This window comes from Populus euphratica, unplaced genomic scaffold, assembly GCF_000495115.2.
Source record: "Populus euphratica unplaced genomic scaffold, PopEup_1.0 scaffold427.1, whole genome shotgun sequence".
Taxonomy (NCBI): domain Eukaryota; kingdom Viridiplantae; phylum Streptophyta; class Magnoliopsida; order Malpighiales; family Salicaceae; genus Populus; species Populus euphratica.
Genome location: NW_011500079.1, coordinates 48,583 through 62,798, shown reverse-complemented (window position 1 = coordinate 62,798; position 14,216 = coordinate 48,583). Strand labels below are relative to the sequence as shown.

At 34.4% G+C, this 14,216-nt stretch overlaps 2 protein-coding genes across 2 annotated transcripts; both read right to left on the bottom strand.

Moving 5' to 3' along the window:
• Positions 1-3,472: 3,472 nt before the first annotated feature.
• On the bottom strand, positions 3,473-7,781 carry LOC105108728 (Tryptophan RNA-binding attenuator protein-like protein). The gene is made up of 10 exons (XM_011003151.1): positions 7,359-7,781; positions 6,271-6,330; positions 6,139-6,178; positions 5,787-5,965; positions 5,604-5,642; positions 5,314-5,400; positions 5,067-5,127; positions 4,570-4,694; positions 3,890-3,981; positions 3,473-3,725 (listed from the first exon to the last, which is right to left on the bottom strand). The coding sequence occupies exons 1-10, from the start codon at positions 7,404-7,406 to the stop codon at positions 3,611-3,613; spliced, it is 846 nt and encodes a 281-aa protein (XP_011001453.1). The 5' UTR covers positions 7,407-7,781; the 3' UTR covers positions 3,473-3,610.
• Positions 7,782-9,113: 1,332 nt separating this feature from the next.
• Positions 9,114-13,529, bottom strand: LOC105108727 (sphingomyelin phosphodiesterase). The gene is made up of 4 exons (XM_011003150.1): positions 11,929-13,529; positions 10,467-10,613; positions 10,114-10,230; positions 9,114-10,006 (listed from the first exon to the last, which is right to left on the bottom strand). The coding sequence occupies exons 1-4, from the start codon at positions 13,432-13,434 to the stop codon at positions 9,407-9,409; spliced, it is 2,370 nt and encodes a 789-aa protein (XP_011001452.1). The 5' UTR covers positions 13,435-13,529; the 3' UTR covers positions 9,114-9,406.
• Positions 13,530-14,216: the final 687 nt, after the last annotated feature.

The window sequence follows — 14,216 nt, the reverse complement described above, 5'->3', positions numbered from 1 at the left end:
ACATGTCAAAAGTGAATTAGTAGAAACATAAACTCAAAGTTAGATATTAGGTATACCTAAGCTATTATTTATATAGTATTATTAATAATGAAAATATATGTTTCATGGAAAAGAATATAACATTGTAGCATGTAGCATGTAACATGTGATTTATACCACATGTGTGAAATATAACTGATAAGGGTAATATAAATTAAGATTTTAATTTGATATTGTTTGAGACCCTAAAAATTATGAGTAAACTTTACTTGTAGCCCAATAATTCTTGTCTGTTTCTTAAGAATTAAATTTAATATTCACTATCTTAATATGTTGTCAAAGATTATTGATGATTTGATGTATTAGGGCACCACTAGAAAAGTGAGTTAAATAAAAATTGAGGGAATCAAGAGAAAAAAGAAGAACATATTTTTAGTATTATCACATTAACTTTTATTCATAAGATATAATTATGAATACAAGAGTATAATAAATGACAGTTAGAGAGATACAAACATGATAAATGATATATGGTATTGCATACTATCTATACTCTAAATCTTATTATTCAAAATGTTATATACTCCTAACATATATAGAGCAATTAAAATCTTAAATTATGTCTCCTTAACAAATGGGCTATTTGTTAACTATAAATATTATTGTATAAATAATGGTATTTAATTAAAACTCTTTAAGTCTCTTTTCTATAAATTTCATAATTGTATTAAGTAGATTTTTATCCCAAACTTAACTTTTTAAATGGTGTAAAGGCTTTAATATGTTTGGGTCAACAATAATAACACAATAATTTTTTGTTATTCATGTTGAGTTAGTTGCTTCTAGGTTCAAATGAGGCATAAATCTTTAATGTGCACCCATTACTTAAACAATTTTCTCCTACCTTCTTCCTTTAATGGATAGTTATTTTAAGATGATAGCCATAGTTCATTTCATATTCCCTCAACATATACATCAAGTGATGAATATTACCAAATATTTGATGTTCTTTAAAATTTATTGACCCATTAACCAAAACCTTAATTCTTTAGGTTGGATCTAAATTCTTTTTCTTGCTCATATTGATCTCATCCTCACTACTACTACTAGATTTGTCACTTAAAAGAAGATCATCATCTTCTTCACTACTTAATTTTCATTCCTTCTTAAAATTAGAAAAATCATCATATGTATTTTCCATCCTAAAATCATCATTAATGTTATCAATTCATCCATCCTCATCTTCATTGGTGAATCCAAACCTCTAATTATCTGATGAAATATAATCATTCATACTATCACTATCATACTTATTTTCATTAATAAGAACACTCTATATCAACATTATCAACATCTTAATCACCTTCACTTATATCATCTTTATTATTTAATTATTTTATCATTACCATCATCATCATCACTATCACAAGTAGCAAAATACTTATATCAGGTGGCATAACATTGTTAGGTTTACTTTAGTAGCATTTAGGCATTTAAAAAGTTAGAGGAATACTTTTTAGATCTGCATCAATATATATGTGGATTTCTTCTTCATCTTTGTGTAAAGACAACATCTTCAATGTTGAAGTATCATAAAAAAAAAACCTTGATTTCCTCTATCATCTTGAATTTGAAACCCCTTTAACATAGAAAAAAAAATGTTTGTAGATAAGCCATATGTCAATGTAAGATAAATACTTATGACCATTGTTTTCTTATAATGGTCTCACTACTATGGTGTACAATGAAATATGACATTTGACTCCTACAAACAACCAATTAAATATTAGATAAAGGTTAAACAAAGTTAATTATAGATTAAAAAAATTAGTTTTCATATGAACATCATCTAGCATAAAGAAGATTTGAAGGTTTTTTTACCGTCTTTGAAAAAAAATAATTCATTTATAAATTGCAAAAAATGTTGAAGATCCTAAATATTGTGTTTGAACAAAAAAAATTCATATGCTAGGGTTTAGCTAGTTCAGGATTGATGAGATTTGTGTACAAAAATTTAGTATTTTTGATGAAATGAATTGAAATGATAGGTTTTTATACATAATTCAACATTATCAATATTTAACAAAAAAAAGTCATTGGTGTTAATCTTGACATCTCGATTTGTAAAACTATTTTTCAGGTTGAATCTCATACTTGATTTTTGGTAACTTTTGGGTGAGAAAAGAATTTCATTAAAGAATAGAAAAGAAATTGATTACAAAGAGAAGAGAAAAACAGATCAATTACAAAGAGAAGAGGTTGTTCTAATTTGTGTATGGTTTTTAGTTTATGAAGAGGAAGAGAAGATTGTGGAGAGGGAGAATCGAAAATCAAAATTGAAATTCATGTACAATGGATTGATATGTCGTTCCCTTCTTTGGGGTTAGATTATATAAGAGGATATTTTTATTTTTTCATTAAAATTTAAATCCTGTATTAACCCAAATATATAAAATATAAATTTAAAACAGCGGAGAAAAAGTGAAACCACTTCAAATGTTAAGAGGGTGAAAGTAATTTTACCTGGTACCAATCAACCTCTCAATTCTTTGTTATCATTCAAATTAAAATTAAGATTAGATTTTATATGATTATTTCTATTATAATTAACAGTCATGCACAATGCACGTGATGATTTCAATTTGAATCGACAAAATCGTCTACTTAAATTTTATTTTTAAAGCAACAAAATACATGAATAACCTAATTTGTTTTATTTTATTAGAACCGTGGAAAATGACATGCAACTCGTTAATATAATTCTCTCTTTTTAGATCACTGTCTCAAAAACATAAATTATGCATCAACGTTGCGGGCATATTCAAGTATGCATGGAATGAGTGCTATACAGGAAAGGATGGTTAGGGTATTTTCCTTGAGTTTATTTTTTTTTCCCCCTACTTCAACCTAATAGGGTATTTTCCTTGAGTTTATTTTTTTTCCCCCCTACTTCAATCTAATTTTTCTAATCATATTTAATTTTCTAAATTCTTAATTTTTAAGAAGCTTTAACAGGCCGTATTATAATATGCCTTTTTTTCTTTTAATATCAACCACTTGTTAGATGTTATGAGCTGCATTTCTAGCCAAAGATCTTAAATTTCTATCATTTTTGTTCGATATATTGATTATGGATCCTAATAACATCCCACTAATTATTTTTTTCATTTTTATGTAAATTTGATTTGATTTAATACACAAAGTTTCTCAAGGTTTAACTCGCAAAGTTATTTTCAAACACAATCATCTTAAAGATATTAACCGATGGATCCACCACCCCACAACAAAAATAAAGCGGCAGACACAAAGTCCCCGTGTTTTCCCGTTGAAAAAACCTTTGGGGGAAGTGTAAAGCAATGCGACAAAGTCAAAGTCAAGGTAAAAGTCAGTGACTGCCATAACAATCTCTTGAGATACAAGGGCGATCACCATGAAGTCCAAGTGCATGTTTTTCCCTCGGATCAAGAAACATAACGAACAGAATATACAAATCCAAGAAGACCCATTCAAACCCCTTGTTTCTATTGATCTGATTATATTCAAATTAAATAAACTGCAGCAACACGCTTGATCAAGGGCTATAATGTGGGGTTTAATTAAAAAAAAAATGAAAAGAAAGTAAAGGAAGAGTTCATACATCGGTCAAGATTAATGAAGATACAATCACAACATACGCCAGAAAGAAGAAAATCGCAATCTGCACAAAGAACTTTGGATTATCTCTCATGTTTGGGGATGTCACTGCCCTGTCAATTGCAATGGAGAACAAATAACTTTTATAAACCTCAAATGGAGAGAACGGACAAAAAACAAAAAAAACTGAATATACAATCGTTGCTCAGTAACAACTTTCATTGGATATAAGAAAGCAAATCAGAATTCTGTAGCCATGCTGCAAAATGATTGTTACCTAGCAATGCGCTGGGAAAACCGTCGGAAGGGCAAACTTTGGATAAAGACGATGCCTGGTCCTGTTAGAGTGGCTGTTACTAAATTGTCACCCTGCAATTTCAAAGACAAGGTTAAGAACAGCCAATTGTTTCAAAATGTTAATTATCTAATTCAAGCAATGCCGGGTGTTTTTCACAAACAAAGAAGCAATGTCTACATTAATTCATTATTCTGTATTGTGGTTTGTGGGTCCCTGAAAATGAGCACTTGGGTGTCATTGTGCAGAAACAGAGAAGGGTAACCTGGGGCGCTTGATGTCAGATAAAAATTACAGCAAATTTGCGAGTCTGTTTCCTAAATGAAAAATGACAAAAGTCCTGCATTGTTACATGTTGCTGCTACCAAGACATGAAAAGGACCTCATGGCATGGTCAAAGTCAAATTTTATCTGTTTTCTGTTCAGGATTAACCTGACATATGCCGACAGTGTAATGCAGCTAACTCAGCCAACTAACAATATCACATTAGGCAAGAAGCCTTGAGTACTAACTAATTACTATGATTGAATGACAAGCACAGTATGAAGAAGGAAGTCTGCTGCGTCATTAAAAATAAGGGGCTTCAAGAAGCTAAGACTAAAGTAAACAAAAAAATGACATTAGAGATAGACAGTGAAATCCATAAAAAAGTGCGACTAACCCCAAAGACTGCCCGTCTCACAGGCCCATTGTACTTGATTTGAACATTGACAGTGGTATTAAGGGCGGCAATGCAAGACACATCAACAGTTAATACCTCACCCACCTCAAGGACTTTCTGTGCAACTAGCAAAAATGAAAACCATAAAGCTGCCAGGGTCAATGCAAAACGGGATGGATCCAGAAACTAGTGTGACAAAAAGGAAACAACAGTAAACGCATTCATGAAAAAAGTATATATAATCAAAGATCAAGCACAAAAGGGTTAAAGCAGTGAAAGAGGAAAATGACATGATAAAGAGAAGAACAGAAAGGAAACAAGTGAGCGGGTATTGGAAACAAGCATGGCCTGACACTGAAGCCTGCCAAGATATTCCAACCCACAGAGATATGCCTAAGAGGCTAGCTGTTCCTGATCCAAATGCATAGAGTAGAATTGAGGGAAGACCCATACTTTTATGTGTCTTAATAGTTCCTAAGATGTCAGAAAATACATACCAGTTCCTCCAGCAAGAATAAATGCAAGTCCCTGTCCAGTTAGTTTCTGCCTTAAAAATCCCTAGAGAAGCATCAATATCCCCGTCAAATAAATAAATCGGAAGACTTGAGGAAAGAACACATATAGACAGGTTGAAAAAACGAAAAAAAATCCGCTTGAAGGGCCATGACAGCCAGTCAACAAAGGCAAACGGACAAAACTGAACCGTCAGTGTGGAGAGTGCTCTGACAACCAACATAATCTCACCTCTATACTAGGCATGACATTACGTGCCCTCTGATCTACTGTGTTGCTGACCTTCACATCACTGACGGAACAAAGGAATGCATCTGGCTACGCAACAATTTCAAAACTAATAAATTTGCAGCAGGTAAAAAAGTAAGGAGAAAAGGACATACTTTCACTTTGAAAATCATATAATAGTAGAAGAGTTGAGTATACATGATTTTTCATTTGCAAGATGTCCAATACCATTAGAAGACAAGATTATTATCAGCAAAACCAGGGACACAAACAAAAGTGTGAATTAGCTTTACCTGGCATAAAATCTCTCCTCCAAACTTTGCCAAGTCAATCTGCAGAACAAATAAACACCAGACCAGACAAATTACAAACCAATGGCTAATCATATTAAATCAAAATTCAGGATCATGAGCTTTACAACACAAGATAAAAAAAAAAAAAAGGCATCTCAGAACTTGACAGTTGGAAGGACAAACCGGGAGGATTCTTGCAAGAGAAGGTGCAGCAATTCCAACAAATCCATCACTGGGCCCAGGATTGTGGAAGCCTACACTGGTAACAGCCTTGCCAAAAAACCACTGCCAGACACCTACTTCATTTTCATGGATAAAAACATTCTCCATTTCAATTGACCCAGACATGAAGCACATGGAGCCTGCAGTTTACCTGGATGTTAGTTCCACGCAGCATAGTAATAGTGAATGAAAGGGGTGTTTAATCATTTAAGTGCAGAAGATAAAAACAAATAAAATATAAAATATCAGTCAGCTGCAAAGCTAACACAGAATTGTACAAGCCATAAAGAAAACAGTGTTTTGATCACGTTACCTGGTTTTGCAATAACTTTTTCTTGCGGCTTCAACATAATCTGATGGATTCACAAATCAATACCAAAGAAGAAATTTAAAGCAGGGAAGCAAAAAGGAGTGGCATATAGCAAGAGATAATTATCACACACACCTGAACTACTTGAGCTTCACCCCCAAAAATCTGGAAAGGTATCACAGCATCTTGATGATTCTGCATCACATTATCCCCCATCATGAGATTACGCAGTGTATGTAATATTAGCAAATCAAATATAGACACTCAACAACAAAGGAGGCAATATAAATTGGTGATCCTCATATCAAACTAGACTTCAAAAGAGGACAGAACTGATGATACCAAACCAGAGCAACTGATATCCACAGGACTAGCAAATAAACCATGTATCAACACAAGTCAATTTTGTTGCTCTCCTAAAGAAAACAAGTGGAAACAACTAAAGCAAATATCCCAAACATAGCATATGGTGGACTAACACCACCGCACATTGGTTTCAATCTATACTAATAATCAATGATATAAATTGTATGGTGAAATTTCATTCATATATTATCCATTAAAATCAGTTTAAAACATTACACCACAGGAGGACTTCCTAAAATAAAAGGTTCATAACATTTTCCACATGGTACAAACTCGAACAACCTCTGTTCAAATCACATTTTATTTTCCTTTTATTAGCCATATTAATCATTCCTATTTTATTGTATTCTTCAGCACATTCTTCTTATATCTTCATCCAATAGCTCCCTCCTCATCCATTCTGATTACACAATCTTTATATTCATATTGATGTAGGCACTAGCCAATGAAGAACCAAACTTAATTCCTAAGAAAATCGAAGACTGAGCTAGCAAGAACCACAGGAAGAAGAGTTTACATGACTAGATTTCTGATCAATGTTTGCTGAGGAGGCGAGAAACTCAAAATGTAAGACAAACCCATTTAAAATTAAGCGATGCCAATTCCACAACATTCCTTAATTCTATATCTATAAAAAAAATCCCAACATACACAAAATCTTGTTCCATTAGGAAACATAGATCACATTTATATCAAATTGAGTAACAAACTCACTTACACTACTCAATGAGGAAACGGATCAAACACCAAACCATACTAAAACCCTAAATTCAACATCCATCAATTTAGTTTTTATTCGTTGACCTAAGCAACCAATTATATACACGTAGTTGTGAAAACAGAGAGAAATTGTGTACCTGATAAACGTAAGGTTGAAACGGAGTAGAGAAGAAAGGTGCAGCCATGGAGACGCTAGGATTACAGAAGCAGACTGAGAGAGATCGAGAATGAAAGAAAACTAAGTCGTTTAATTATCTTATGGAGATCACACAAAATGATTCCATTCACTTTCACATACACAAAAACTAATCTAATCTAAGAAATTAATAGAAACAGAGTCACGGCGAAATTGAACGATTCTTTTTCTTTCTAAAAAATCTTAGAAAAAAATAATAGTATTAATAAAAAGGGGGTTTAAGTTTAAGTTTTTGTTGTTGGTGAGCTAAATAGGGAAAATGTTGAATTACGAAAAAGTACTTCGATTTCTGTAGATTTGCATTCGAGACTTAGAAGCAATTCAATGCGAGAGGCAGGCAATTCGGTGGCCTGCTGGGAAATTCGATCTGCTTTGGTGTTTTAAAAATATATTTTAAAATGTTAAAATTATTTTTATATATAAATTTGAAAATAAATTTTAAAAAATATTAATTTTATATTTTTCTACGCCATACCAAACGGGTTTTATAAGTGATGGGAGTTTCATGCCGGATGCATGACACGCGGCATAAAGATGACGTGTCATTGTTTTATTGGCTGTAGTATTAAATTTCGACGTGTTGGGAAGAGCCTTTCGCTTGCTCGTAGAGAGGGCGGGCGGCTGCGACACTGCCGTCTCCTTTCAAAGGAAACCGAAAAAAGATAAAAAGAAGGACGCAACGACATCGTGTTTCTAATGGAAAAATGGGCCTTGCCCGTTTTACAAGGCATTCAACCCAGTAACGGACCCGTTCAGTTCCCCATCATAAAAGGCCTATAAAACCCAAAAGGCATTGATCCCGGTCCAATCATTAAGCAACTGGATATATATATATATATATTGATTGAACTCTCTCCATTCTTAGATTTTTTTATGCAATGGCATTGTTTGCATATCAAGTAGCATTTACAGGTTATTTCCGGCACTATGCTTAAGTTTGTTTTATGTAAAAAAATAATACTTAAACAGTAGAAATTGTTTTAGTATTATTATTTAACAGTTAAACTTAAAACCTCCTCTGGAACCTTTAGTGTTAACAGTTAAACTTAAAACCTCCTCTGGACCATATTTTAAATTAAATTATATGAAAATTATTTTAGTATCATATTGTCAAACTTAGTATATCTAAATAAAAAAATTAAAGAAATAAAATAAATAAAGTAAATTCTAGTCAACTTGTTAAATAGTGTATTGTCACAATTTTTACAACCAAAATTATCAGTGTCGGAATTTTATTTGACAAGAAAAGTTTGATCATCATGGTTTTTTTGATCAGGGGAAAACAATTATGATAAAAGTTGAGTTTTGGTTTAAAATGTAACTGTTAACGATTTCTTTAATTTGATCCTGCTGAACGGGGGCAAATCACAGCCTCCTGTCCTCGTTATGCCTTCATCGCCCGCAACAACAAGGCTCCTAACCACTGGCCAATTCTTTTAACATTTTAGGAACCTGACAAAAAATAAAACCCCCTTCAAACTGTAACCCTTTTTTTTTAACCAAGGTTTCAAGAACTCGCCACACTACCCTCAATCTCATAAGTTGAGCATAAATAACCTTGCAACCATCAAAAAACCTTTAACAGGAGATGCATCTAGTACTATATTTGACGGTGAATTTTACCTGATGTTTTTAAGAACCGTGCCTAAAAAGCTAAAAGCTAAGCACCATGGGATTCAGTCATTAGACAGAACTATAAGATGAACAAAGCGTGGAACAAAGATCGTTGATACTGCGGTGCTGCATACATGAGCAGATAAGCCAGAAAGAAAATTCAAGAGAGAAGCAAGGCCTGAAACATTTTTCACACTGCCGAAAAATCATGCTTAATTACAAGAGGGCCAGAGGACAAACGAAAAACTCAATGCAACAACCATTGCAAGAACAGGAAAAACACCTTTGCATCTTTTTTTCTTTTCTCTATATTAGTATGTTATCCTTATGGTTTATACTTCTGTCAATCCATGTATCCTTCACTCTTATCTACACTTAACTTGTTCCAAAAACTCTCTTCAATATACTGAATACAGAACATGCGAGCAAAACCGTCACAATCTTCTTTGATGCTAACATCCTGAGGTTCACCCTTGCACCATGCTTTCTCATTAGCCTCACTACCATAGCACCCGACATCAAAAACCAAGAACAAACAGCACATAATGTCATCTTCATGATTTCTGTGGATCCACACACATTTCCTGCATCACTTGGAGGCTCCACATATGACAATTTAGGATCACCATTGCTTCTCTCTGCTTGATATAGCCCAAGATTCTCGTTTAGCCAACTTGATAGCCATACAAGAAATTTTGCCAGCCATGCTACCTCATCATCAGAAATGGGGCGCTTCATCCAGTCACCCTTGTATTTAACATTGTGCGATGCATCGTTGAAAACTCTTCTGGGCTTAAATATTTCATCCCGTGATTGCACATGTTTTACTTCTGGCATAAATGAGATCTGTTTCACAGTATGGCCACCAAAAATACATCTTACCTGCAACTTTAATGAATCTATACACTGAAGGTTGCATGCAAGATTATCACCAGAGTTGGCTTGCAACTCAGCTTCAGCACGCAATATGAACAACTGCAATAATAACATCATAACCAACAACTGAGATCCTGATCCATAGTCAGAAGGGAGATCAATGTACCCAACACAAATACAAATTCATAAATAACAGCTATAGAAACCTGGAGTAGCTGTTGCCCACCATCTTCTCCATCACCAAAGAGCCTTAAATCTTTGTTCCAATTCTCATGCAGGAAAGAACCATCAGCATCACTCTCACATAAACCATCTTCCCAATCCTAGCACCAGATAAAGGTAGTTGGAAAAAACTCAAGACCATGAATTTCATAAAGTACAATCATTGAGATTACAAGAAACACTTTAAAGATATCAACAATAAAGAACTAAAAAAGACAGGATCGTTTGGTTCAATATTAAAAACTTCTTGCAAGGCCAGTGCCTCGATTGTTTGGTCTCAACACAACATTAGAAAAATGAAACCAGAGCAGAGAGAAAGGGAGAGGGATGAATCTACCTGCAACTGTTCACGAATTAAAGGTATATATCCATATAAACTGCTAAGCATTGATTTGCCAGACCCAGCTTGTTGCGAATGAAAAGCAGTATCAACATTCTTTATAAGATCAGTCAACTCTTTAGATGATGTCAGGATTTTTATCACCTGAAATCACAAGGCATGAATTAAATAAAATGGTAAAAGTTAAAGCAAAACAATCTGCACTAAATCTCCAATGAAGATAAGTGATTATGCAGCTAATACTCGCATGATAGTATTGTAAACATGCAAAAGCTCCAATTCTTGAATGCTTGAACAAATTATTATTTTTTTGTATATAATTTACACACTTTTTCGACTACAAAATATATCTACTAAAAATAGAACAGCAACTTTTGTTTCCCCAGTTCTAAACAAAAAGAATAATGATTAATTACGCTCAAAATGACTTTCTGTTTATGACAAACAGATCATCTTACAATAAGTTCTAAGTTCAGCTTATTGAGGAAAATTCTACAAGTATAGGCCAGTGCTGCAATGAAGACTAACCAACCTTCACTAGACTGGATCACGTGTGAATACAAATTCATCATCAAGCCATCAAGACACTGCTTATGCTCAAATACTACATTTCTGATCACTGGAGGTAACTTCCAGCACCAGGTAAAGCCTTGAACCTTCTAAAAAGTTTTAATCAACAGCAGAACTCCAGAGAACTCAGTACATGTGCCTTATCCTGAAGCTTATTTGTTTCTTTTCACTGACAGAGTCACGAGACTCCATCAGCATCTGACTAAAACCTATAAACATGAAAGCTCCTGTCTAAAGTGCAGAGCAGAAGAGAATTATGGGATAAAACTGGTCCGTCACTCCATGGATACTAAAACCCAAGATGAAATACTGCTCAATTAATGCATTGGGGTTTGTATAGTCAAGAAATGATGGCTAAACATGAAACAAGTGACATGTAACATCATCTGTGCATGTCCAACAAAGTGTACATGAAATCTACTACAAATATTTTGCAAGCTAGACTTGAATGCTGATTTGAAATGATGCAAATTAATCTGAGATATTTCAAATCCTGAGTAACAACCCAAAATTACATATAATATATAACAGAGAAAGAGTACATAAAGTTACGGAAGCTATCCTAGCTCTGGTCATAGCCCCCCAACCAAAAAAAATCCCAGAAAAGGAAAGGCTGACAATTAACAGGCAGGAATATCAAGTAGCTCAGAGAAAGAATAATAAATGATCATATAAGCCCATGTGAGAACCCTGTGCGAGATGAACATTAACACAAACGAAAATCATGGTCAAGTCCAAAACCAAGCATTCCTAATCATCTCTAAATTGATTTACCATAGAAAGCAGGAAACACGCTGAAAGAAAATTAACCAGAATAAAGATGGAAAGGAAACACAAATTCTGAAAAGCATTAACCCCCAGGGAAATGGCTTATTTTGTAGTGACAAACCTTCAATACCATCTGGACTATCATTTCAGGATCAGTGTGAAGAAACTTGTGTGCAAACCCAATAAAATGCATAACCAACGAACTGTAGTACAGATAATTGGACAGTACATAGCCCTGCCATGAAGAAGAATACCCACATTCTACATTCTTCTCACCTTCCTTCTTCACATCATTCCCTGACCCGTCTACGATGGCATCAAGCTCTGCAAAATCATCCAAACCAATCTTCCACGGTTCCAAATAAGTAACCCACACAGAAAACACCTGTGAAGCATTCTTAATTGAAGTCCCCACAGGACAAAATAGAAATGACCTCAAAATAAACCTATACGCCGGCCTCTGAATCCAAGCATTCCATGGACCAACCACGTGCATTGGGCTATTGATGGATGCAGCCAATTCCTTTGATTTCTCAGAAGAAACCCTACTCCAAGATGGATTCCCAAAATGTTCAATCCCTTCTTTCACTGCACTCGCACTCAAATTCAAATACTTAACCAACAACTTCACCACCTCACCTAAATTTGGTGTCGGCGGGGTCTCCCTTGGAACCAACCTCAACTTAAAGGACAAACCCCATGACTTGCAAACATTAACATTCAACGGCGAGAAATCACTATCAACCAACCAATAATTCATCAACACATTAACAAAAAACTCCGCTCTATACAAAACTGACCCATCATTTCCATACCCATAATGCAAAAGCGAACCACGATAAGGCTGGTGTGAATTCAAATCACAAATAGGCACAAACGCACGCAAATATGCATACAATAGCCGCATATAAAGACCATCATTGCCCTCCACATTTCGCTCGTTTCCATGTTTTGGATGTGAAAAACACGGAATGGAAGATGTCCAATTCTCTAATTTGAACTTTTTGGGTCTTTCAGTTGCTGAACTTTTCAAATTATCGCTATTTCCTTTACAAACAGGGTAATAAGCGAACCAGAACATGAAAAATTCAAATACATTTAATTGTACTTGATAATATAACGATCCTCCTCCTTTAATCGAATCTCCTTTTATTTTATCTTTAAAAAGAGGGCAAAGATTGTTTAAAACCTGACAATCTTTTTCGCCTGATAGCAAAAACCGAGCCCACTCCGGCAACCGTTCGATTGGGAACACGTATTTGACTAAAGATTGACGATCAACGGCGAAGATTGATTGGAAAAGTAGGCTGTTCGGAGAGAGGACGTTGAAAACCCTAGAAGTTAAAGCGGGGTCGTTTGCTAGGTGGATAATGTCGAGCCATCCACCCGCGCTAGATTGTTTGCTGGGCGGCGACGTTGAGTCATCGAAGCCGTAGAGCTTGCAGATTAGAGCAGGGAAGGCGAAGTAGAAGAAGTTACGGGATTGATCGGGGGAGTGAGAGTGCAAGAAAGAGTCGATGGAGGCGCAGATGGATGAGATCTGAGGAGGAGTGGAGGAGGAGAGGATGGATGAGGCAAGGTCTTGGCATTTGGAAAGGGAATCGACGGTGTATGAGTGCGGGTGCATGGTGGAGGCGAGTGTAGTGGAATTTTCTAGGGTTTTGGTTGCAGAGAGAGAGAGAGAGATGGGGTTTTGAGCTTTTTTTGAAAGATTTTGAAAAGAAAAGGGCAAATGGCGGGTTTTTAAGGGGGGTGTGGGTGTACGTGGCGATGGATTTAAGGTCTGGCTTGACGGTGATGTGTGGGGTCTGGTTGAACTTAATGCCAATGGCCTTAGTTTTTTAGTTGATTACGGCAAGGTTTCTGATGAGAGGGCGGGGACTGTACGACGGGGAATGTAGAACTTGTTTTTAAGCTGACTTTTTTTCACATGTAAATTGTAAATTTTATATATATATATATATAATTCTTCCATTATTTTTATAATGCGTCCATAATTCTTGAATGATTTGTTAAAGGATTATGTGCATTTATTGAATAACTATCAAGATAATTAGATAAAATTTGAGATTTTTTTCATAAAAATAATTATATAAAATCCTATCTTAAAAAATTAAAATAGTAAAAATTGATGATAAAATGCATTTTAAAGTGTAAATCTACCTAATAAATTATATATAAATTAAAAAAATTATAAATAAAAATATTTATTTTATTATAATTAACATCTCACGTGCAATTATAATACGAAAGAATCCGGTTAACTCTAAGGGGTATAATTTAATTAGTTAAATTCTAAATTTATCTCGTAGAATTATTAATTCAAGTTTCATAAATTTTAAGGTCATTGAAAACTTATATAATTATTAATTTTAAAATTTATAAAATTAATTGAAGTATATATAAATC

What these genes read in the sequence shown, in the direction of transcription:
- LOC105108728 (XM_011003151.1), bottom strand. Translation starts at nt 7,406, where the DNA reads ATGGCTGCACCTTTCTTCTCTACTCCGTTTCAACCTTACGTTTATCAG. An exon ending in CTCTTGCAAGAATCCTCCCG is followed by an intron (nt 5,643 to 5,786) that starts GTTTGTCCTTCC and finishes TTTGTTCTGCAG; the next exon opens with ATTGACTTGGCAAAGTTTGG. An exon ending in TGAGACGGGCAGTCTTTGGG is followed by an intron (nt 3,982 to 4,569) that starts GTTAGTCGCACT and finishes TTGAAATTGCAG; the next exon opens with GGTGACAATTTAGTAACAGC.
- LOC105108727 (XM_011003150.1), bottom strand. Translation starts at nt 13,434, where the DNA reads ATGCACCCGCACTCATACACCGTCGATTCCCTTTCCAAATGCCAAGAC. An exon ending in TAATTCGTGAACAGTTGCAG is followed by an intron (nt 10,231 to 10,466) that starts GTAGATTCATCC and finishes ATCTGGTGCTAG; the next exon opens with GATTGGGAAGATGGTTTATG. An exon ending in GTGGGCAACAGCTACTCCAG is followed by an intron (nt 10,007 to 10,113) that starts GTTTCTATAGCT and finishes TTATTATTGCAG; the next exon opens with TTGTTCATATTGCGTGCTGA.